The sequence below is a fragment of the Callorhinus ursinus genome, unplaced genomic scaffold (genome assembly GCF_003265705.2).
Source record: "Callorhinus ursinus isolate GAN/ISIS: 27379988/994484 unplaced genomic scaffold, GSC_fseal_2.0 scaffold30, whole genome shotgun sequence".
Taxonomy (NCBI): domain Eukaryota; kingdom Metazoa; phylum Chordata; class Mammalia; order Carnivora; family Otariidae; genus Callorhinus; species Callorhinus ursinus.
In genome coordinates this window covers 12,595,293-12,620,223 of record NW_027397092.1, presented here as the reverse complement: position 1 = coordinate 12,620,223, position 24,931 = coordinate 12,595,293, and the positions used below count along the sequence as shown (strand labels likewise).

Sequence of the window (24,931 nt, the reverse complement as noted above, 5' to 3'; positions counted from 1 at the left end):
CTATCTAAATAACAAATAAGTATGTCAAAGAGTTTTTCTTTTGTAGTCCATTAATTTACAAAGAATGAGTTCTATTATTGAAAATGTATTGACTGAGGATCTGCTACCTCAAGGCTATATACTAGGTACTAGGGACACATAATGATAAGTAGCCACATAGTCTGCTTCTCACGGAGCTTGAAGTCAACTCAAGCCAACTCAAATAACCACGTTAATAAATATACTATTATTAACTGAAATAAAGGCTCTCAGGGAAAAAGTGGTTTTTCCTAGCTAGAGGATAAAAGCTTCCTCTCTGAGGATAATAGGATTGAAGCAAAATCTTAAAACTGAAAAGTTAACAGTGTGTGTATGGGGGAGAAGGGAGGAAGAGTTCATGGACAGTGTCATGAACAAAGGCCTTATGGCAAAGGAAGTACTGTGACACTGAGCAACTGAAACACTAAGGAACAGGTAGGCCAGACCTGGGCAATGCAGGGCTCGTCTTAAGCCAAGGGATAACATATCAATTCTGTTTTAAAAATATTTTGGGCACAACAGTGATGGGAGAGCACAGTGAATATGGAGAACCCAGCTAGAAAGCTAAAGAGGACATGCTACAGTTTGGGTTAGGATGGTAGCAGTGAAGATGAAAAAAATACTTAGGAAATAAAGGTGATAGAACTTGGTGATAAACTGGATGTGGAAGGATGAGAAAAAGCATCAAGGATGACTCATATACTTCTCACCTGTGTACCACAATGAATAGTGGTACCATCCATGCAGGCACAGGGAATACTGGAAGAGGCCTGGGCTGTTTTGCTTTTGGAAGGGGGGGGGGGAAAATCCTAAGTTTGTGAGTACAGGGTGTCACTGAGATAAGAAACAAAAAAATCCAGCAGTCATTAGATGGCCTGAACTTAGCAAATGGATGTGGGAAGGACACAAAATTTTGGAATTCATTAGCCTACAGATCATACAGCACAGGGAGAGAAAAAGAAAGGGGAAGGAGAAAAGGCAGAATCAAGTCTTGAGGATGGCCAATTTGGAGATAAAGGAGACTGCATAAGACACTGGGCTGAAAGAACCTCAAAGTTAAAAGACAAAATGGTGTAGAAGCCAAAGAAAAGAAAACAAGACCTCAACAGAAAATCAAATACTGCTGGAAGGTTGAATGCTGATGGGAGATGGGGCAGGGGAGGGAGGGGGTAGTTTTCTGGACTTGGTAATAGGGCGGAGGTCGCTGGTAACTTCAACAAGATTTAAGTAAAATGTATTACGTAGAAGGTCAGGGTCCACATGGGTCCTTTAAATCTCTACTGGAAAAATCAAGCCTACCCTAAAAAGCCAACTACCCCCCAAAAGCTCCAAAATGACTCACATACTGAACTCTGTTAGAAGCCACATTGTTGAAGGAACTAATTCACACCAACCTAACAAAGAACCATCCCAGATGTTTCTATGATTCTTAACCTAGGTGAATATCTAATTAGTGAATGTTCAGGAACAGTATAGTGAAAATTTAAAGCAAGGAAATTTCAGAGCTCAAATCACCTACTATAATTGCTTCTGCAGAGAGACAACATTCCACTAAGCTATTTTTTTGCTTTTCAGATTTTCCCCATCTTCCAAATAGACATCCTCGAGTTCTCTATCAGTACTAAGTTTTTCACAATAGCTTTTAAAAAGCAGTAATATCAAAGGATAAAGTAGCCAGTGGCAGATGACAGCATTTGTATTTTATTTTTGTAAGATTTTATTTGAGAGCACGAGACCAGTATGAGGAGAAGCAGGCTCCTGTCTGAGCAGGGAGCGTGACGCAGGGCTCGATCCCAGGACTCCAGGATCATGACCTGAGCCAAAGGCAGCCGCTTAACCAGCTGAGCCTCCCAGGTGCCCCAGCATTCACATTTTGTATGAGACACTACCGATACTTTTAAGATTTGAGAGAGCGCGCATGCGCACGCACACACTCCAAGCGGAGGGAGGAGCAGACGGAGAGGACCTCAAGCGGACTCCTTGCTGAACAAGAGCCCACTGCTGGGCTCCATCTCAAAACGCTAAGACAATGACCTGCACCAAAATCAAGAAATGAATGCTTAACCCATTAAGTCATCCAGAAGCCCCACCACTGATACGTTTTTAACTTGAATATCCTTGTTGTCCGTCCCTCACTCGCCTTCTGGAATCGACTCAGTAGTTGCCCACCCTTTTGTACGCTTTTTGAAAAACTACTGGCTTTCATGGCTTTCCCTAATACTTGAAGTATAAAAGCACATTTTTATGCTACAAATTAAAACCCATTTTCTTAAATACTATTATTTCACAAACCAGTGGCTGCCATTTTATTAGTGTTTGCCCCACTGCAGAACTAATTTGCAGAATGAAACCCAACTCCAGTCCATCTCCCAAACCTGCTCTTCCCACACTCCTCCCCAAGTTCATAAATATCAGCTCCATTCTAAAGAGGGGAGAAACCCTGCCATTAATCCTTCCATACACCCCTCATCCAAAACATCAACAAATTCCAACAATTTGACCTTTTAAACACACCCAGCATCTCAGCACCCCTCATCACATCAAACACTGTTACCTCAGATTTGTCCCTCACTATTGTTCTGACCTCCTCTCGCATCATTCTCCCTCTTGCTGGCCTCCTCGTTTCTCAGTCATGCTCAGCACACTTCCACCTCAGGGTCTTGATGTCCACCATTCACCTGCCTGGACTGCTCTTCTCCCCCAAGTATTTGCAAGGGGTGATCCTCACTCCCTTCTTGTGTCTGCTCAGCATCAGAGAGGCCTTCTCTGACCACCCTTATATAGCACAACATTGGCCAGCACCATCTATCCACCTTTAAGTTTCTTCACAGTACTTACATCTGACCTATTTCCTTACTGACTCCTACCACTAGAATGAAAGCTCCATGACTTGGCTGTGGTCGTAGCTCTATCTCCAGCATTTAAAACAGTGCTGTTGTTGGTGCTCAGTGAGGCTTTGTTGAGTAAATTCATTTCGCTTCAGCATGGAACCAAAAGGATTACAACTTTGGACTTTCCAAACATTTATATTCCAGTCTCATGGGATTGGGAATGTGAGTATGGCAACACAAATACACATAGAGAAGACATCAATTATGAGAGCAGTGTACAGTTCTGCCACATTTTAAAATCCCAAAGTTTATCTTTCCTTCTACCCAAGCAGTCAGCTGGTGTATACCTGGGCGACTACATACAGTATTACAGATAAACCACACTTCACCTCAAGTGGCATGGGTTTAGCACGGTGAAGCCCCTGCCAAAAGTGCGGTATCTTTCAAGTTTGACTTTGCCATGTGCAAATATTTCTTATCAATGTCCTACCTTTATTCAGTCCTGGAACTCCTCTACTCCTCCCCTCTTCACGGGATGTGACCCATTCTTTCCTTCAGGAAACTTCAAGGACCCAAGTTATGTAATAAAGTCATCAGTAGTGTGTGAAATTTCTTGTCCCAGAATCAACACAGCCCACTCAAAGAAGCAGCTACACAAGTTAGTAGAGATAACATACTGTTTAATGCTTTATTTAAAGTCCTTAAGAAGGAAGAACTGCCTACCCTGATACATTCAGTGAATAAATGTTTATTAAGTACCTGTTCTATGTACGGCGATACATGAGACACAAGCTCAGATCCTATGAAAGTGACAGTCATATTCATCACTGATTACACTATCACAAGTGTTCCTCCTCCTTTCTCTCAGCTCTACCATCATTCCCCCTTCACGAAGTCAGGGCAGAGGGATGATGCTGGTAATCCCCAATGTGTCTTCCTCAACATCCCGGACATCTCACAGCAGGTCCAGGGGCAGGGAGGAAGAAGAAGAGATAACAACAACGAGAAGTTACTATGTCCTGGCATTAGCGTCAGAAAACCCTGGGTCTGACTTCCAGTTGTTCCACTTTCTATGAGTGACATTAAGCAATTTCTTGGCTTCTATGAACCCATTTTATCACGAGTAAAATATGTGTAAGACCTGTTTCTTAGGAATTGTATGAAAAACCAACAAGCTCAGTTGAGACATAAAAGACATTATATGTAGTTCCTCTCTCTTTTTATTAATGAGAAAGGCTGTAACAGAGGCCATATGCAAAAATGACGTACCACCAGCAAAAGGTGCCCAAGCCTTGACTAAGGACAACTGGGCAAAGGTTATTCTACCTTTAAAACTGTTTTAATAATGCTTTAATCCTGTAGAAGCTATTATGGATTGTCCACCACTCAATTCTTCCATATTTGATCATCATGCTTTCCATTATACGTGTTGAAGTTGCCCATCAAATATTAATTTGTTTGACCTCCACTTTTAAATTTCTCCTTGTAGGGGCAAGAATCAGTACCTGGGACTTACTTTTTGAAAAAGGTTAAAAAAAAAAAAATCAATTCCTGGTAAGAGCCCTGAAGAGTTTCTGCCTTCTTTATAACTCCTCTCTCAGCTTCCCTGACACTGCTACCCTGGCTATTTCTCACCAGCCTAACGGCTCCTTCTCACTTCCCTTTGTTGGTGTCTCCTTAACCTCTAACAAACCTTTATGTATTCTCTACGCCTAATCCCAGACCCCATTTCTTTCTGTTATCTACCCACTCTCCCGAAGTCATTTCAAGTCCATGACTTTAGACACTCTCTCTATATAGACACATACACACACACACACACACTTTGTATTAGATATACACATGTATATACACACATACATATATACACATGCATGCGTACATGTGTGTGTGTGTATATATAGATTTCCATTATACGTGAAGTTGCCTATCAAATATTAGTTTGACCTCCACTTTTAAATTTATATATAGATATCTATAGATATATAGATATCGATATATATATATATATCTATATAACCTATATTTACATAGATATAACATATATTCTGCCCTCCTCCCTCAAAATGACTCTTGGACTAAGATGTCTTATGAACTACTACTCAAACACAATTCCTCCTTTCCCCTCTCAAATCTAGTCCTCCTCCTGTATTCACCATCTCGGTTGTAGCACCATCTATTCAGTTGTTCGTCCAAAACCTGGGAATCAGCTCCTCTTTCACTGCCACAACCAATCCACCTGCATGCGATTCATTCTGCCACCAACTCTTATTATCTGTAACTCAGTAATAGCTTGGGTCTCCCTGCTTCCATTGTTGTTCTGCCAATCCATTCTTTATCCAGCAGCCAGAGATGGTGTAACAAAACAGATCATGTGGCTACCTCATGAAAAATCCTTCAATAACTTGCCACTACATTTATAACAACATCTTCTCCTGGCCTCCTATAGTTCTTATAGTTCTTTGGACATACCACTCTCTCCTCTCACTGTATTTACATACACTGTTTCTTTGGCCTGGAATGCTGTTCTGCCCTATCAACTTATCCTTTAGGTTTCAGCTTCAGTGTCACATTTCTTGAAAAAGGCCTCCCCAATCCAAATTAAAATTAGGTCTCTTTATATCCTTACTAGTATCCTACACTTTCCTCACATAGCCCTGAAAATAAAGCTTGTAACTATCTTACTTGTGCAACCATTTGGTTAAGGTATATCCAAACAAAGTATATGTTTTGCTAACCACTCCATTATCCCACAGTACCAAGAGCCATGTGGCCAACACTTAAGAAACTCCTCTCTCCAGTAAAAATGTGACAAATGGAAAACTCATGAGTCCTGGCTCTACAATGGCTGCATAAGACACCATGGGAGTGCACTATTCCACTTCATCTGAATTTTCAGGGAAAAAACTTTAAAGTCACAGTGGTGGGTAAAGAAAGGAATTCAAGTAGAAGAAAGACTATATAGTCCTTTCCCCTAACAGGTTTCTAGAGTGCTTGTCTTTTACTTCTTTTGTTCTTTTATAAAACCTAGTACAGAGTATATAGATCCAGTTAAGGTGGAAACTGAAGCACTTAGTGATCAAAGTAGACTGTGCGACATCAATCAAGTGCTAGAATTAAATGCTACAAAATTCTAAATACTATGATTCACTGAGGGCTAGAAGCATTAGAATAGGTTTTATGGAGTTAAAAGTAAATATAGACAGGGTGAGGAACAACTTTTGGGATCTAGTCAAACTACGCTAGAACCTCTCCTGCCCTCCTTCAACAGCACTATAGTCAGATCTGTACTCCTTAAAATGACGTGTTTCTTCAGTCCATTTGCGAAATTCTAAACAAAATTATTTTCTATGAGGTTCTATGCTTAATCTAATAAACCTTTTTAACTGATCATAAAGGGCCCAAGTGGCAGAAGGTAAAAAAAAAAAACTACAAAGAATTCATTACACTACCTGTTGCATAAATGGAGCTATGAACATAACATTTATACACTACATTCATCATGTAGGAATTAAGAGAATCTAAATTGAAACCCTAGAGTTTGCGTACTTTCTGAAAGGCCAACAGAGGTCAAAATAACATGGATCTAACTAGAGAGGGTATTATGCTAAGCGAAATAAGTCAATCACAGAAAGACAAGTATCGTATGATCTCACTGATTTGAGGAATTTGAGAAACAAGACAGAAGATCATAGGGGAAGGGAGGGAAAAATGAAACAAGACAAAACCAGAGAGGGAGACAAACCGTAAGAGACTCTTAATCTCAGGAAACAAACTGAGGGTTGCTGGAGTGGAGGGTGGTGGGAGGGATGGGGTTGCTGGGTGATGGACATTGGGGAGGGTATGTGCTACGGTGAGCACTGAATTGTGTAAGACTGATGAATCACAGACCTGTACCCCGGAAACAAATATTACATTATATGTTAATAAAAAAATAGAAAAAAATAACTACATAAGCCATTATTTTCTAGGCACTGAACATGGGCCTTGATGTTTTCTTTTCTTTTCTAATCTTCAAAATAAACCCAAAAGTTGAGGAAGATGAGCCTCACAGGTTGGGTAGTTGCTTCAACTCTACAGCTAACAATACAAGTTTTCTTTTTAAAATACTCTAAGTTGATCAAAAACACCCAAACAAAAAACCCTCAAGTTTTGGAGAACTTGAAGTGCTTTGTTGTTCATAGAATTTAGAGTAACAAAAACTTTCCTAGGATGTTTACAAGTTCAAGGTATATAATATCCTTCAATTCACTAAACCCTTTTTAAAAACTTATGGGTAAATATAGACTGCCTTACTACTTAATTCTTCAGCTTTGGTGCAATCAATCTGAAATATAGCATATGATATTTTTAATAATAAAATGCTATAATGAAAGGGAAATTACCAGCTATACATCTACTTTACAGAGATTTGGAGTTTGGTTAGGATAAAAATAAATGTGAAAGAATTTATACAAGAGTATAAATGTTTTAAAAATTCTTTTTCTTCTGATACGACAAAATACCATAATGGAGTAACAGAAGTAGTATTATCCAAAGCTAAATGATGTCAGGCTTTTAAAGAATCAGTAGGCTGTAAGGATTGGGACCTCTGTAATTATTTCAAACTGTATGAATGTTACATTATCAAACACTAGGACAGGTACAGTCTTGTATAAAATGAGTGTATGAAATCAAACAATCACACCTGAAGAAATTACATGCTTTCTGTATTTAAATTTTTCCACACTATCACATCTCAGCCCGGGTGGTACCAACTCTTTGCATTCACAAAAATTCATCAACGTAATCATTTTACACTTGTTAAAGCAGGCGTCAAGTAATACCAACTCATAAAAGTTAAATATTAAGTCAAATTCCAAAAGCATTGAAGTTATCTCAAAATAATAATTTTCCACCCTGAAGAAGTAAAAATCGGATGTGGCCATAAAAAATAGAATTATGGAAACCAGTAGACTTTTAGGGATGGTTTTCTGTTCACAAAGTATAACTACTTATGCAAGACCCCAGAATGTCTTTCAATCTAGACCTCCCCCACGGGGGGGGGGGGGGGGGGAACATTTTCTCTTGTTTCTCTTTCTTTCCCCTCCTCCTATTTTACACTTTGCCCACCAACTTTTCATACAGTCCTCACCCAAAAAGTTTATAATAAAAAATAGATCTATGCCATTATCAGCAACAGTGTATCCTAAGATTTGTATAATCCTTTGCATATTCAAGACAGCAGTAACTGAGCTTTAATAATTCAGAAACCACAAACACACCCTGTTAAGATTTTCTTTTCAAACACTACTGTTCCCACTCTCGGGACCCCTAATGGGTATACATAAACCATTCAACACAACCTTTAAAAAGGACATCTAAAAAGATGGTACGTGCTCTCCACTCTCTCCCCAGAGCCATCCTCACCTCAACCTCCCGCACACTCCCTTCTCGGGTCCCACAAGCACAACTGTCATTCAGAGGGATGGTGGCTGTTAAGCGTGGGTGAGAAAGAAAGCGTACACCAGATACACAAGTGGATGGTGAAGGTTGTTAAATGCAGTCTCTCTTCTATTACCGAACTAGCTTAACCCGCTGCAAACTTTTAAGAGATTAAGTTACATTCCTCCCGCAATCCCACCCTTGACAGCTGACTGCAGAGATGCCACGGAGTCGTGCACGTCCATTCCCGCCACCTCACCCGTGGCGAGCCGGCGGCCACATCCCGCGGTCAGCGAGGACCAGAGGACCAGTGCTTGGGAATGAGGGAGGGCTGGGAGAGCTCACCTTTTCCAGCTCATCGTGGAGCTCAGCCAGGCTGGGCCGGAGTAGCTTCTCGCCCAGCTGCGCTACGGTGTGCCGGTAGTGATCGATCCTGGGCACGGCGTCCATGGTGTTGTGGCCAAAGGTGCGCAGGTAGTAAGTGTTGGTGTGGGTATCATAGTAGTAGTGCTGGTGGTGCCCACTGCCGCCGCCACCGCCCGAGTGCAAGCTGCTGCCCTCGCTCAGCACTGTGTCCCCGCCGTTCTGGAAGCTCACGTTGGGCCCGTCGCCTCCGACCCCCGCCGCATCCGACAGGCTCTCGTCAGCAGATGAAGAGGCAGCCGGGTCCACGAAGTTCACGCGGAAGCGGCCCTTGGCTTCCTCGCTGCCCTTGCCTGGCCCGCTTTCGCCGCTAGCTTTCCCGTCCGCTGGGGTCTCCTTACCCCCAGCCCCGGCCCCAGGCGCCGCGGCGGCCGCAGTCCGCCCCGCGTTCTCGGAAACGAGGTCCACCTGGAAGCGGCTCTGGCTCGGGGTGGGCCCCAAGGGTCTGCCCAGTCCGTCCCCGGCCGCCGCGGCGCCCTCACCGCGGACCCCGCCGCCGCCCCGGCTCGCGGCCGCAGCATCCTCCGACACTGAGGGCACGGCAGTGCCGGGCAAGTCCACCCCGGCGGCGGCGGCCAGCGCGGCAGCTGGCGGCGTCTCCCCGACACCGGCCAGCCTCGGGGCGCCGGAGGAGGGCGCCGTGGGCCCCGGTTCCATCGCCGCCCGACCCCCGGCGGACTCCGAGAGCCTGGCGGACGTCGCGGGCTGCAAGCCCTCCGCGCCCCCCGCCGGCGGTGCCCGCGGCCGCAACGCCAGGTGACGGAATCGCTCAACCCCTCCGCCCGCCCGCCCGCCCGCCGGCCCGCCGCCGCCGCCGCCGCCGCCGCTAGCCCGGACCCGCACAAATGCCGCCGGCAGCCGAGTCGGCGCGCGAGTACAGTGGGCGTGGGGCGGGCCCCGCTGTTTAAAGCCTCGGCGGGGCCGCAGCGGTGGCGGCTCCGGCAGCAGCACGCGGGAGGCGGGGTCGGCGGCTCCTCCGCCCCTCAGCCCGCCCACCCGCGGTCCCGCAGTGTCGCGCGGCAGACGCTCCCTCGGCGGGCCGGCCCTCTCGGGCTTCTGCCAGACCCCACGCGAGAGCTGCCTGCGCGAGGATCGCGTCCGTCCAGTCCGCGCCGGGCCTCGGGCAGCGCGAGCCGCTCGGGTAGCGCGATCAGGGAGCAGGCGCGGCGCCGTGCCGCCTCACTGCCTTCGCCGGGATCTCCGCGCCGCTACCTCCTCTTCCGTCGCCCTCCTCCCACCCCTCCACCTCCTTCCCCCGCCCCCTTTGCGGCGAAGAGGAGAGGGGCCCCCCGGCCGCCTCCCTCTCTCCCCGCCCCTGGGGCTGCACGTCAGTGGGCCGGCAGCCCAGGCCTCGGCAGCGGCGGACGGCGCCCGGCCCGGCGGGCGAACGGGCGCCCGAGTCCTGTCTCGGCGCACGCCGACTGCTGATGCGCCCGCGGCAATTGCCACCACCGCGGAGGCTTCAGGAGCTCTCTCTCTCCAATCTCTCTCTTCTCTTTTTTTTTTTTTTTTTTTTTAATTTTTTTTTTTTTTTTGAGTTCTGAGCTCGCAGCGCTTGGGCTGAGCCGGCGAGATCTCGCGAGATGCTGCGGGGCTGCAGGGCCGCTTCACCTCAGGCGTGTGGTACCCGAGGCGGTGCTAGAGCTGCCGGTCGCCCCCCGCTCCGGTGGGTGATGCCGGGGATTTTCCCGTCGGGCCCGCAGGTGCTTCCGGAGTTGCGCCCCTAGGCGAAGTCGGCTCGCGGCTCTGGCCGGCCGCGACGGCCCTCCCTTACTCCAGGCCTGGGCCTAGGGGGAGGCAGGATTTCCTTTGAGCCGCCACTGAGGCGGTCGACTCCCGGCCTGGCCGCGTTAGATTTGCATAACCAGAAACACTCCCGTGGAGATGCAGTGGGTGTGTCCACACTTCGATGACACCTTTATTTTAAAAAGCTGTGATGTTTGAAGGTGAGAAGGGAGCTAAGTTGTGATACCGTATCGTTTCAAGACGATTCTTAACTTGAGGCATTTCCAAAAATGATGGGGAGCTCAGCTCAGAAGCGAATACACAGCAGTAACCGTAGAGCCATGACTAACCGTGGAGCCCTGACCGGGAACTTTCGGCGTGGGTTAGGTTGTGAAGAATTCCTGTTTTCCTCCTCTCCTCTGCAGACCTGTTTTCTCTTCTGTGAAATGGAGGGGAATATAGTGATTTTGCAACTTTCTTAGCAGCAGAACCTGTTTTTAAACTAAATTCTATCCACAGCTCCACGTAAAAGCAGATAACGACAACGAACTGTTTCTTCCACCACTCTTTTATTTATTTGTATTTATGTATTTTAAAATTTTAGTTCCGGGGATAAGCACCCTCCTTTGTTGAACCCTGGAAGTATGGCCCAAGAGCCCTAGGGTTCGCAGAATTATTTGGAAATGCTGTGAAGAAAGTTGCAACCAGACAATTTTCAAGGAATTGTGCTAGCCATGATCTTAGTTGACCTTGGCAACTTTTCGTCTCAATTTACTATTTCTGTTGTAAAAATGGAGAGAGGGAGGAACCACGCTCCGATCATGTAGCCATGGTTTTTAAAGTCCCTCTTCAGCTCTAGTGATAGCAGAAAACCAGGAGAGGCCAGAAAAATCAGGTGGCCCTTTAGGCAGTGCAGTTGCTACTGGGACGTTGCTGCCTCTGTAGCTGCTAGGTGTGGTACCGTAGCTAATTTGGTAGCTGTTGAAATTCAGCATTCATTGAGCTGAACAAACGGTAATAAGCACTTACCACGAGGTGCTCTGTATTTTGGGGATATGGCAATGAGCAAAGCAGACAGTCGCTTCTCTCATGGAAATCCTAGTCTAGTTGGGGAGAGAGGCAATAAAGGTAAATGGATACAGTAGATAGTGTCGCTAGTAGCGCGGAGGAAGGAGAATGGGGTATGCGGTGTGAGACGGCGGTGGCAGAATTTGTCATGGAAGGGCCCCACTGAGAAGGTGACATTTGAGTGAGGTAGTGAGAGATATGTGTATTTGGGAAAATAGTGTTCCAAGCAGAAGAAAAACAAAAACTGAAAGGTGAGACAGCATCCCTGACTTGTTCTTGGAATTGCATATAGGCCAGTGGGGACTATAGGCCTGCTTAAGGGATGGGGAGAATCAAGGGAAATGATGTCAGAGTTTAGGGATCGGGGGCATAAGAGACCAGAATGGACCCCTTTGGCTTTTGGAAGGACTTTGGTTTTTAATTTGAGTGAGATGGTATATTAGTTTGGACTGTCCTAACACAATACCATAGACTGAGTTGTTTAAGTAATAGAAATGTATTTCCTTACAGTTCTGGAAGCTGAAAAGTCTAAGCAGGGTGCGAGCATGGTCAGCTTCTGGTAAGGGCTTTCTTCCTGGAAGGCAGGCAGCTGTCTTATCACTGTGTCCTCACATGGTGGAGAGAGAAATCTGGTGTCTCTTATAAGGGAACCAGTTTTGTCGGGTCAGTGCTCCACCTTTATGACCTCATTTAATCTTATTCTCCAAAAGGCACTATCTGTAATGTAGTCACATGGGTTAGGGCTTCCACATATGGATTTGGGTGGCAAGGTCACTTACCTCCTTAGCAGATGGCAAGTTATCAGAGAGTCCGAGTAGAGGAAAGGCATGATCTGACATATATTTAAAGCATCAATCTAACTGCCTTGTAAATACACAAGAATCTAAATGGTGGGGACAAAGAAAGAAACAAGGAGATGTGTCAAGAGGCAACTCAACAATCCAGGAAGTGATGATATGGCTTTGACCAGGATGGGTAGCAGTGAAGAGGGGCCAGGGGGCGAGGGGAGAAATGGTTGAATTCTATCTAGGGAGGCAATAGAATTTTCTGATAGTTGTGGAGTGTAAAAGAGAATCCAAGGGTTTTTGCTTGAGTAACTGAAAGAATAGTGTTGCTATTTTCTGAGGTGGAGGAGATGCTGAATGGAGCAGGCTTGGGTAGGAGGCACATCAGGAGCTCAGTCTGAGATGTCTGTTGGAGGAAACAAATACATGTGTAGTAATAAATAGTAGTCACTCATGAATGGGTAGTTAAAAACCGAGAAGTTCTAGGACAGACTGGAACATGGTACAATGAGAATGCAAAGGGACCAGACTTAGCGAGGGAGGAAGTGACTTTTCAGCTGAGGTCTGAAGGATGATAACTTCCAGGGGCGGTGGGGGGGCGGAGTTCAAAAAAGGGAAATATTGTGAACAAAAGCCCTCATGGACTGAACATGGCCTGACTAAGGAGCTTGCAGCCAGTTTGGTTAAAGCATAGAGCTCAAGGGGCCAGAGAGATAGGAGATGAATCTATCTATTCTAAAAGCATCTTGTACAACCATTAATGGGTTTTCAGGGAGATAGAGGGGGACATGATCAGATTTAACCTCACTAAAAGTCTCTCTAGTTATATTGTGGGCAGAAGATTGGAGAGGAACAAGAATAAGAAAGACAGGATACAATTTCAGTAATCTAGGCTTGGGATAATAGCTAGTAGCTAACATTTATATGGAATAAGTAGTAGCTAACATTTATATGGAATTTATGTCCTGGATTCGGTGCTAAACTCTGCATTCATAATCTTATTTAATTCTTACAACAACACCATGAAGAAAATCATAGCATTACCCGTGTTTTACGGATGAAGAACTTGGTCAAGAAAAAAAGGTTAAGTAACTTCTCCAAGGTCACTCAGCCCAAATCAGGATTTGAATTCAGGGAGATTGCTCCACTAATCAAACTCTACATTGTGAAGGATACACGGGAGATGAGGAAAGGGAAAAATTTGAGAGATACTTCAGAGGTAACTCAAAGGACTTGGAAATGGATTGAAGGAATGAAGGAGAATAAAGGATGAATGTTCTAACTTGTTTACCTGGGGTTAGATGATGGTAACATTGGTGAGAAAAAGAACATTCCAAAATTAGGTTTGGAGATGGAATATGAGAAATTTGGTCTAGAGCATATTGGGCTTGAGGTACTTTTGAGACACCCAAATGGAAGAGTTAAACTATTTGGCTACACGGGTCTTGGGCTCGAAGGAGAAGTTTGTATGACAGAGTACAAATGTGTGAGTCTTCTGCAAACAGATGGTAACTGACACCATGGACATGAGTAAGATCACTCAGGGGGATGGTATAGAGCAGCACTGTACAATAGAACTTTCTGCAGTGGTGGGAATATTCTGTGTCAATGTTGTCCTGTATAATAACCATGAGCCACTTGTGGCTGTTGGGCACTTGAAATGCCTAGTGCAACTGAGGAACTGAATGTATAATTTTATTTTCTTGAGTTTATTAGCCCCATGAGCTAGTGGCTACCATATTGAACAGCATAGGTATAGAGTTCAAAGAAGGTCTAGAGTCCAGCTTTGTGTAATTCCAACATGTAAAGACTAGATAAAAGAAGGAGTGGCCTGAGAGATGAAAGGGGAACCAGATGAAGTCATTTTTGAAGTAAGATCAGCTGAGTTAAATTGGGCCAAGAGATGGAAAAAGATGAAAAGTGATAATATATTGAATGTAGTAACCTATATTAGCCAACACAATGGGAGGATAATGGGGAGGAGCCAAGGGTTCCAGGAGATAGAATCAAAATGTGCATGTGAAACTTGTAGAGACACTGTCAGGAGAGGTCTCTGTTATTTCACTGTCAGCAAACAGTTGGTGATCAGATTTACCATGTGTCAATTTAGAGACTAACCTTGAGGAGAACAGACTAGTTGTCCGTGCCATGATGGGGTACCCCCATCATTTTGCTCACTTTCCCCTTTTGCCAAAAAGTCAGCCTGCGGCATTGTATGTGTCCATGCATTTACTAGTATGTATTGAATGTACATAGAATTTTAGGACTAGAAGGGACTTAGGTTGTTATTCCAAGCCTCTCAGTTAACAAATACTAAAAATCCTAAAAGGAGACATAGATTATGTCTAGATCTACAACTCTTCATATCTGCAGATTTAGAACAAGTGAGGTCCAAAACCATGTGGAGACTTTAAAATCAGCATATTTGGGGTTTTGTTGTTGTTGTTCTTGTTGTTTTACGGTGAGTTTTCCTTGGATGTACTGTGTGTGCTCATATTCCACCTGGTTATGGTTTTCCTTTTTTATTAGCTGGCATTCTGCATAAAGAACAGATCAGTGGTATTTTTCTTGACAAATAAAGTTATTATCCTATCATGGAAAAAAAGTTACCCTAGAGAAGCTTGTTTATGCTGTAAATGTCATAATTTTGTTTTCTTACTCAAGTCTCAATCACATTCTTCTTTAAAAATTTATATTTGTAAGTTATAGCTTTCAAAAAAGACAGCTCAGTGTTTTATCGAATTTAAATCTTATCCAAGCAGTACATTCATAGCAAACACATTTAAAATAAACGTAGTCTCAATCTCTTTTCATTCCCCACTTCCACTTATGCATGTATTTGTAATGAAGCTAGTCAAGGAAATCTTTTTTACTCAAATTTTGTACTAGAAAATTATTTTCTGTCTGCACAGATTTAATACTTACAACTGTAGGCTGTGAACACTTGTGAACTTTGAAGTTCAAAATTGTTGTCAAATACTAATATATGAAGCAAATACTTTTACAGAATAGCTTAGTGGTTATAGTCATGGTCTCCTTGGCCAGACTGCTTGGATTTGAATCTTGGCTTCCCTGGCTCCTAGTCACTTGATGGGCTAGTGTGACCTCTATGCCTCAGTTTTCTCCGGTGTAAATCAGGGATAATAATGGTAGCTACCTCATAGACTTATGAGGATTATATCACTTACTACCTGTAATGTGCTTAGAACAGTACCAGACACATGTTGAGCCCTTATATATACAAACATTAAATATTTTATTAAAAAAAAGAAACAAACCTAGTCAAGACTTTTAAGTTGTATCTTTTTTGTGGGTGTGTCCTATTTAGTTTTTAAATTTTGCTTTCTGTTTTGTTTTTGAGAGGGATTTAAGTGATTTTTTGAGTAGTATGTAAGCTCCTTTTTTCTGTTACAGAGTTTGTAATTTTTTTAAAGCAGTTGTTAGCATCATTTTCCTGCAACTTATTTGGAAGATGAAACAATACCCTAGATTGAGGATTTGTTCCGTGTTCACCTTAAAGCCACTTATTCTTTTTACTGGGCCCTTTTAAATTAATAGCTTATTACTAAAACCATTATATACTAAATGTATGTTACATGCCAAAGTATGTTATAGTAATGTTTTGTCTGTATTCACTGTATTTACTATACTTTCGAAAAAATAGAGATTAACAACATAACACGCCAACACTTAAAAAATACACATCCTAATAGTTTAATTGCCTCCCCCACTGCCAATATTTATGGAGTTAAATATTACAATGTATCCCATAACTAAATTCACTATTCATGAAAAATCTCTAATTTTCTCTTCTCTATTATATTCATTAATGATTAATCCATTTTTCACTTTCAAAAAACTAAGTATAGTTGAGGTATGTTTTTATAATTGTTTAAGATGCCTGAAATACAAAAAAACCATAAACGTGGAAGAGATCTTAAGGATTATGAAGTAAGCCACTACTTTGAAAAATAGAATAATTATTCTACCCTTGACCCTTTAAAAAAAAAAAACATTGTTTTTTATTTCTAAGTATCTCTACATCCAGCACGGGGCTCGACCTCACAACCCTTGACATCAAGGGTTGCATGTTCCATACACTGAGCCAGCCAGGCGCCCCCGCAAAAAACATTTTTTTCTTTAGTAACACATTATAACAACTACAAGCTCTTATAGCCATAGTATTAGACACGTAATAAACACTCAAATGCTTATTTAAGAAAAGGACATTCTTCCTAATGGCTAAATTATTCTTCTAATAATTCAAATTTGTGCTTCTTGTCCTATTCTAGGTTATGGTAACCCATAAGATGTAAGGTTACTTCTTGTTTTAGTTTCTAAATGATTTCCTCTTACATGTCATTATAGAGCCCAATTTCTAAATACATAATTATTTTTATTACTTTCCTCTGGGCCATTTCCAAGCAATTTAATCTGCCTTTAAATGTGGGCCAAAACTATTAGGTACAATATTCCAATTAAAAAAAATAACTGGTGATTGTAAAGGTAAAGACAGACTTTTACAGTACAAGTAATTGTTTTTACTTAAAACTGGGCTTAGCACATCAGACTTCAGATCTGGCCCCAAAAATCAACTCTTGGATTAGTTAAAAACTGTTTCTAAATTTTTAAGAAATTTTCACTAAAAGTCTAATTCTTTTCCTACCAATTTCCAAAGACCTGAAATTCTAGAATATAAATTAAAAAGTTCATATTTCTGAGGTCCATTAATTAGGTATTTTTCTAATTATAAAAGTAATCTATATTTAATACAGAAGTCATAGGGAAAATAAAAGGGAAATATAATGCCATCATCCTAAAATAACATTTACCTTTTGGTTTTAAACAATTTTTTTTATCTTTTGTAATTGTTAAAACTTACCACTAACATGAACATCTTTCTGTATATATAAATATCTTGCAACTGCATGATTCCTTATGTCTTCATAATATTGCATCATTTGGGTTTATCCTAAGTTACTGAATCTATCCTATTTTTTGAATGTTTAGTTTATTTCCTTCCTTTACAAATATAACAAGCAATGCTGAATTGCTTTATGCATATGTCTTTCTTTATAATTGATTATTTCCTTAGGATAAATTCCTAGAAGTGAAATTGCAAGGTATGTGTATTTTTAAAACTTCTGGCATACATTGCAAAATTGATTTTCCAAAGCTTATATCAATGTATTCTTCTATCAGCATTGTACTTCAGTGCTTGTCTTCCACCACCCTTACAAATTCTGAGAAGGATCTTCTGATCTTTGTCAATCTGATTAGTAAAAAAATGGTTTAATTTTCAATCCTTGATTGCTGATGGGGGTGAACTTTTTAAAATTTATTAATAATATAAATCATTTATATATATACACATATACATATATGTATATGTATATATATATATACACACACACACACACACATATATATATATATATATATATATATATATCAATTGCCTATTGATGTCTGTAGTAGACTGTTGCTGTATCCTGAAAGTCTGGCTTCCATTCTGCCTTGTTCTGGTAATAGCATACATATGTTTTTTGGTGGGGTATGGGAATGACCTCTCTGTGCAGTTTTGAAGGATATAATATTCAAGGACCTTGCCTACCCCAGCCAGATTGAGAGCACATTAACAAATGTGCCATCTGGCTCTCCCAAGAGTTTTGAATTTTGAATGGTGTGATGCAAAGCCAGAAAATAAGTCCAGTTGCTGGGGCTTTTAGCTGCTCATTCCTCACTGCCTCCCTCACTAGAGAACTGCCTTGCCTGGGGACTGGCAGAGGCTTCATCTGCATCCTCCTTGTGAGTCTGCCTCTCCCTCTGCCCAGTCCTGCCTTCCCCATTTCCTATGGGTGTATCTCCTGAGAGCACTTCCCAGCCAACCTTCTCTATGCCATCTTCCACCTGTGTCTGCTTCCAGGAACCTGCCCATTTATTCCAGTGACAGCACTCATGGAAAACTGTATAGTAACTCATGCTACCAAAACCCTCTGGAACTACTTCTCTTGTCCTTTCTGCATCTGGTTCTTCCTTTTACCTTTCTCGTGTTTCCCAGTAATTCACTTTAAGTTGACCATAGTTGGTTCCTATGGCTTGCAACCAAGAATCAGTATTTATAAAATGTTCTTTGCCATTTTTCTGTCTTTTGCTTATCAATTTTAAGAGCTTTTTAAGTACCACATGTATAAACCTTAAACCAAATTGGTTCTCTTCCATTTGTCAGTTGCATTGTAGTTTTGTTCATGTCGTATCAGCATTCAGTTTTTTAAAAAATGTGTTGCTGTCAAGTATTTCAGTATTTTTCTTTGTTATTTTTACCTTTGTTGTAATGTTTAGATCTTTGCCATTACAAGCTCATGTACAAAAATTAATATGTACATGTTTCGATTTATGGTTTTATTTTTAATCCCCTAACTCTCGTAACATTTATTTTTGCTTTTGTATGAGACAATGATTTAACAATTTTCTACAAATAATTTAACTGAGTATTTAGGTTCTAATGTTAGAATATACTTCAACAGTATCCTCAGATTTCAATGTTTTAAATAAGATCGACATATATCTTTTACTCAGACAGCAGTCCGGAAATGTTGTCTCAAGCTTGCCAGGCAGCTCTGCCTTCTCAGGAAGGAGGCTCTCATTCTCTGGGTCAGAGGTACTTGCTTCACTTCTTGCTACTTTTCAGTCAGTGGGAAGGGGGAACTAGAGGTTAGAAAACAAGCAACTTCCTTAGCATCACACAACACATACACACACGCATGCGCATGCACACTTGCATCCTGTTGACCAAGATTTAGGCACTTCACTATGCATAGCAGGTTGGGAAATATCTTTTACTGGGCATTCATGTGGACAGCCAAAACCTATGGAGTTCTGGTATTTTCTATGATGAGGAGTCCTGCCAGTGGGTAGAAACATGCATTTTAAAGGGTTATAAAACATTCTAATACTAGCATTAAAATTGTAGTTATGTTGAACATGGAAACTGAAGATGTACCTAGAAACATCAAGATTAGTACATAGCTAACATTTTTAAAGGGTTTTCCCCTTTATAAAGTGTGTGTGTGCGCGCCTGCCGTAGCAATTCAAATCTTTTCTTCTTCCTCCTTCACCATCTCTACCACCATATTTGAATATTGTGCATGAGTTCAGAAGAGTTTTTTTTTTTTCTTAACTAGATGATTTTAAGTCTCTGGACATGCTGCATGGTACTCTTTTGTTCAGCTCTCAGATTCTGTGCAGGCTAGGTGAATATGAGCAGTGATGATAAAAAGGATACGTTAGTATGATTGTTTAAGAGGATTTGCAATTTATGAAGTAAATTCATCAAGAAATATAATATTCTTGAAAAGGAATGACCTATATCTGACTTAGGAATGAGTATTAAAGATGTAATAATGAAGAAAGAATCAGAAATTCTATCTTCTCATCTATCTGTTCTTAGTACTGGTACTGATTTTTATTGTGATGGTTCGGACACAGTTTCACATTCAGCCTCTCTGTGCTTTATTTTTGGATTATAAATGCCCAAACTTTAGAATTCATTCTACAAGCCTTTGACTCCTTGCTGACTAGAATAAGATATCCTTTGGAATCAGTGTTGGTCTATGTGAAACATGGTTTTGATACAGAATAGTTTTGAATGCTTTGTTTTATTTTATTATGATATATAACATATATATAGGGAAGTGTTTAAGATATATGTGTACCTCTTGATAAAAATTACAAAGCAAATATCTGTATAAGCCACCATCGAAGTCACAAAACATAACATTGCCCAGCCCCTAGAAGCCCCCAAGTATGCCCCTTCCATCTCACAACCCTGTTATCCTACTCCCAGATAGACTGAGGTAATTTCCTTGGTTTTTTTTATATGCGTATATATCCCTAAATAGAAAATAAATAGATTCATACTGCAGGGTTTTTTGGTGCCTTGCTTCATTTTGGCTTATGTTTGAAGAGTTATCTATGTTGTATGTGTGGTAGTACATTTATTTTCACAACACTATAGTGTTACCTTGTATTGATATACCCCAATTGATGTAGCCATTCTGCTGTTAATGAATATTTTGGTGGTTTCCAGGTAGTTTTTGTTTTTGCTATTGTGAACATTGCTGCCATGAACAATTTAGTATACATGTCATGGTGGATATGTGTAAGTTTTTGTAGGTTCTGTATTTGGGAGGGTATTGCTGGTTCACGGGGTATGTTCTTTACCTTTGGTAGATCATCATCTATCTATAGAAGGTGACAAACCATGGAGGACAGACTGTTGTCCAATAAAGTGGTTGTACCAAGAACGGTATTATTTTTAAGGTTCTTTAGCATCTCTTCAGATATTTGCTAAGTTTCTTGAGTGAGGAAAACAAATGTTATGGTATTGTATTTCATTTTAAAGTTAAAATACCATGTAGAAAGGATGGAAACCAACTAATTAATGGATATTTAGGTCATGTCCAAGTTTTTATTATTACCAGTGTTGGATCCGTAAATACATTGGAATATATGTACCTTGTAATATTTGAGAGCTTATTCATTGGGTACATTTGTAATTACAGAATTATGGTTCATAGTGTATAAGCATTTTTAATTTTGATATATACTGCAAAATTGCCCTCCAAAAAACTGTATCAATTTACCTTCTAATCAATGACTATTTGTCAGCACTGTATATTGTCAGAATACTTTGCTGTTCAGATAGTTGAGAATATAATTCTGTTTGCATTCATTTAATTACGAGTGAAGTTGAGCATGATTCCACTGGTTTTCCTTTTTCTGTCAACTGCCTGTTAGTATCCTTTTCCTAATTTTCTGTTGGATAGTTGCATTTTTTCCCTGAGTAATTTGTAAAACTTATGACAAATTAAAGAAATTAACATTTTTGTCTATTATGTGTTGCAGATACTTTTCCTGTTTTGGTTAATTTTTACACTTTATAACTTTTTTGTACGTAGGCTTTAATCTTACGATTTTCATATTGTACATAACTTGCAAATTGCTTAGAAGCCTATTTCATTTGTTGTATTTGCTTTGTCAATTTATAAAGACAGCTAAATTTAGCTCACAAATAGCTCAGCCTTTTTTTTCTTTTTTGCAAAGATGTATGTGTGAACATCCTTCTAGGAACCACTATAGATTATGAAGACGATGAAGCTAATCAGTTTTGATCGTCAAACAAAAATGTGGTTAACATTTAAATGACTACTCTTTCCTTCTCCCTTCAGTGGCCCTAAAAATCAATGGGTAGGAAAGTATTATTAGTAAGGGACAGCATCTTATCAGACATAAAGTATGTACCTTATAAAGTTAGAGAATACAGCCTTCTCTTTCCAACCTTCCTTCAATTTCATGTGCTCACTTCATCTGAAACACCGTATCAAATACTGTCAGAAGTTCCAGCACCTCTTACAACAATTTATTCATGGATAAACTTTGGCTTGTAATAAATGAAATGAAATTGATTTATATGGACTTTATATTTGCTTTAGAAACCTATAATAGATATCTTAATAGAATATTTAAAGGATAACAGATACATGAAGATCCTTAAAACACTTAAGGACATCCAAATGAGTTATTATTTGCATATATAGAAATAATCTATATGAACCTAGCTTAGATTCAGTTCTAAGCCAAAATGACTTCTAGTTCAATCCAAATTAAACTAAGAGACTGAACAAGTTCAAATAAATAGTAACAGACAGTTATAAGTAGTGGGGAGTAACCAGCCATGCAAGACATTTTTAGCTTATCTTCTTGTTTCATATATATTTTAAAGCTTTTTATAAATTACTTTGTAAAATTAGCTAGTATGACATCAAATCTTATCTTTGGCTGTTGTTCGGTAAATAGACTAGAAACTCAAAGCCACCAGAGTTCTAGTTGGAAACATGAGATTCCATATTGCCTCAAACTAATCTTGCTTTCTCGAGAGTTCTTCAGCTCAGGCCTACTAGAAGCTAATAGAAGCATCAGGCCAGTTTAGACAGGACCTCATACTTTTGGCTTTAGAAGTTAAAGTTTCAGATTGGACTGAGGGAATTGTAACTATCTCAGGTCTGTCATTTAAAGATTTTCTAAAAGATGCTGAATATCAAAAGCTTATTGTTTTCAATAATGCATCTTGTTAAATATTTAAATGCTATTTAGTTTATAGCCTTATTAAACTTTATCTTAAGAGTTTTTTTTAAACTGCATCTTAATTTTTACTTAAACACTGTTGCATTTCTAGTGCTGTGAGAAAGCTACTTTATTTGGCTCCAATTCTAGAAATTAAAAAAACTACAATACCGGTCAGATCATACATTAAAAATGTTCCTAACATGTTTAAGTATCTTTGTTTAAAATGTGTCTTTCTCATTAAATTCTAGGAGAGCTTTAAAGAAACATTTTGGACTGTAGTATTCAAAGTTGAACTGAACACTAAATTGTGCCTCCAAAAAAGAAAATGTAAGATTCAGTTAAGAAGTTAGTTAGAAGGTAAATATAATTTATCAGTTACTGGACCCTATCAGAAATAAACCTTTCTCATATCAGTGAGATCATATGATACATGTCTTTCTCTGATTGACTTATTTCGCTCAGCCTAATACCCTCCAGTTCTATCCACGTCATTGCAAATGGCAAGAATTCTTTCCTTTTGATGGCTGCATAATATTCCATTTGTGTGTGTGTGTGTGTGTGTGTGTGTGTGTGTGTGTGTGTGTATACACCACATCTTCTTTATCCATTCATCTGTCGATGGACATCTTGGCTCTTTCCATAGTTTGGCTATTGTGGACATTGCTGCTATAAACATCGGGGTGCACATACCCCTTCGGATCACTACATTTGTATCTTTGGAGTAAATACCCAGTGGTGCAATTGCTGGGTCATAGGGTAGCTCTATTTTAAACCTTTTGAGGAACCTCACCCTCAACCTTTCCAGATTGGCTGCACCAGCTTGCATTCCCAACAGTGTAGGAGGGTTCCCCTTTCTCCACATCCCCGCCAACATCTGTCGTTTCCTGACTTGTTAATTTTAGCCATTCTGACTGGTGTGAGGTGGTATCTCATTGAGGTATTGATTTGGATTTCCCTGATGCCAAACGATGTTGAGCTCTTTTTCATGTGTCTGTTGGCCATTTGTGAATCACAGACCTGTACCTCTGAAACAAATAATACATTATATGTTTAAAAAAAAAAAAAGACAGTAGGAAGGGAAAAATGAAGGGGGGGAAATCTGAGGGGAGACGAACCATGAAAGACTATGGACACTGAGAAACAAACTGAGGTTCCTAGAGGGGAGGGGGTGGGGGGATGGGTTTGCCTGGTGATGGGTATTAAAGAGGGCACTTACTGAATGGCGCACTGGGTGTTATACGCAAACAATGAATCATGGAACACTGCATCAAAATCTAATGATGTATGGTGATTAACATAACATAATGAAATTAAAAAATTAAGGTGATATGAAGCAATTAATGAGGGAGTTAGAAGAACACTCGAGGATTTGAAAATTCTTCTGTAATGGATCAGTTTTAAATGAGACCATTATTTAATTCAGAGAATATTTTGATGTCCTGTTTCAGCACATTTTAAAAAATGACCTTGGCTCTAATTTGAGCCAATAAAATTGATAAATTTGTTAAACTTTATATAGAGTATGTTTTTTAAAAAATGTGTATATTTGTGTACAAACATCCATGTGCCAGAAAGATACAATAAAGCATTATGTCAAAAAAAAAGAAACCTTTCTCAATATCAGAAATTTCAAAGTAGCTGAAAATAGTTTTTAAATGTTAAGATTTTAAACTGCCTTTAGAAATATCTATATATTATTTCCTCTGCTTTTTAAAGGGAATACTGAAAATAATACTTTTCTGGCTCAGGTCAACTTTTGGAATGATAAAGCTATCATAACATGCTGAAGGTGGTAGCAGTAGATAACAAGTTTAGATTTATTGAGAGATGATTCTCCATGGATCTTTTGGACATTGCCTTTGTTGCAGACTTTTTTTTTTTTTTAATGTTTGTATAGCAACCAGCCTTTGAAGATTGAGATAATGTCCCCCTGGGAGCAGAGAGCAGGTATGCTCACTGCCCATTAAAGAAGGTTCAGGTTCCCTAGGCTCAGGTTCCTCAAATTCCTCTCTTGTAAGATAGACACTGTATGTGCAGGTTTTGCCTGGTTCTCTTCATGTTGCCTTGTGGGAATTGGGGCTTAGGGAACTGATGCAAATGCTGATTATCTCTGACTGCTATTACTGTGAGAAATAAAGTCTTTCGTTTCTGACCATAGGGTCTCATGTCTTCTGCCACCATCTAAGAAACTATAGCAGGCTAAACTGTTAGCTTGCAAATAGGGTAAAATTCTCAGAATCTTCATAAGTCTTGACAAGATGATATAGAACAAGGATCAGTAAACTTTTTCTGTAAAGAGTTAGATAATATATGGTATCTATTACATATGCTTCTTTGATTTCTCTGTGTGTGTGTGTGTGTGTGCACATGGTCCTTTAAAAATATAAAAGCCATTCATAGTTTGTAGGCCATACCAAAACAGTCTTCCGGCTCGATCTCACCAAGGGGCCATATGTTGCTGTTGTAGAGCCCTGATGGGCCTCCGATGTTGAACATGGGATTAAATGGCTCTTCTGCTTTCCTCGCAAG

At 40.5% G+C, this 24,931-nt stretch overlaps 1 protein-coding gene and 1 long non-coding RNA gene across 3 annotated transcripts in view; one reads left to right on the top strand and one right to left on the bottom strand.

The window, feature by feature from the left end:
- Positions 1–9,917, bottom strand: part of SLC12A2 (solute carrier family 12 member 2) — a 103,835-nt gene extending 93,918 nt beyond the window's left edge. Inside the window, exon 1 of one of the 2 annotated variants that reach the window (XM_073878616.1) lies at positions 8,619–9,917. In XM_073878616.1, the coding sequence (XP_073734717.1) occupies positions 8,619–9,353 (735 nt within the window). In that variant the 5' untranslated portion in view covers positions 9,354–9,917. The remainder of the gene's footprint in view (positions 1–8,618) is intronic. The other variant, XM_025860989.2, reaches the window with a different exon arrangement.
- A 74-nt stretch (positions 9,918–9,991) lies between these two features.
- LOC112815183 (uncharacterized) overlaps positions 9,992–24,931 on the top strand; it is a 273,184-nt gene continuing 258,244 nt past the window's right edge. The window contains exon 1 of the long non-coding RNA XR_012374191.1: positions 9,992–10,642. This is a non-coding gene — a long non-coding RNA (uncharacterized lncRNA). The remainder of the gene's footprint in view (positions 10,643–24,931) is intronic.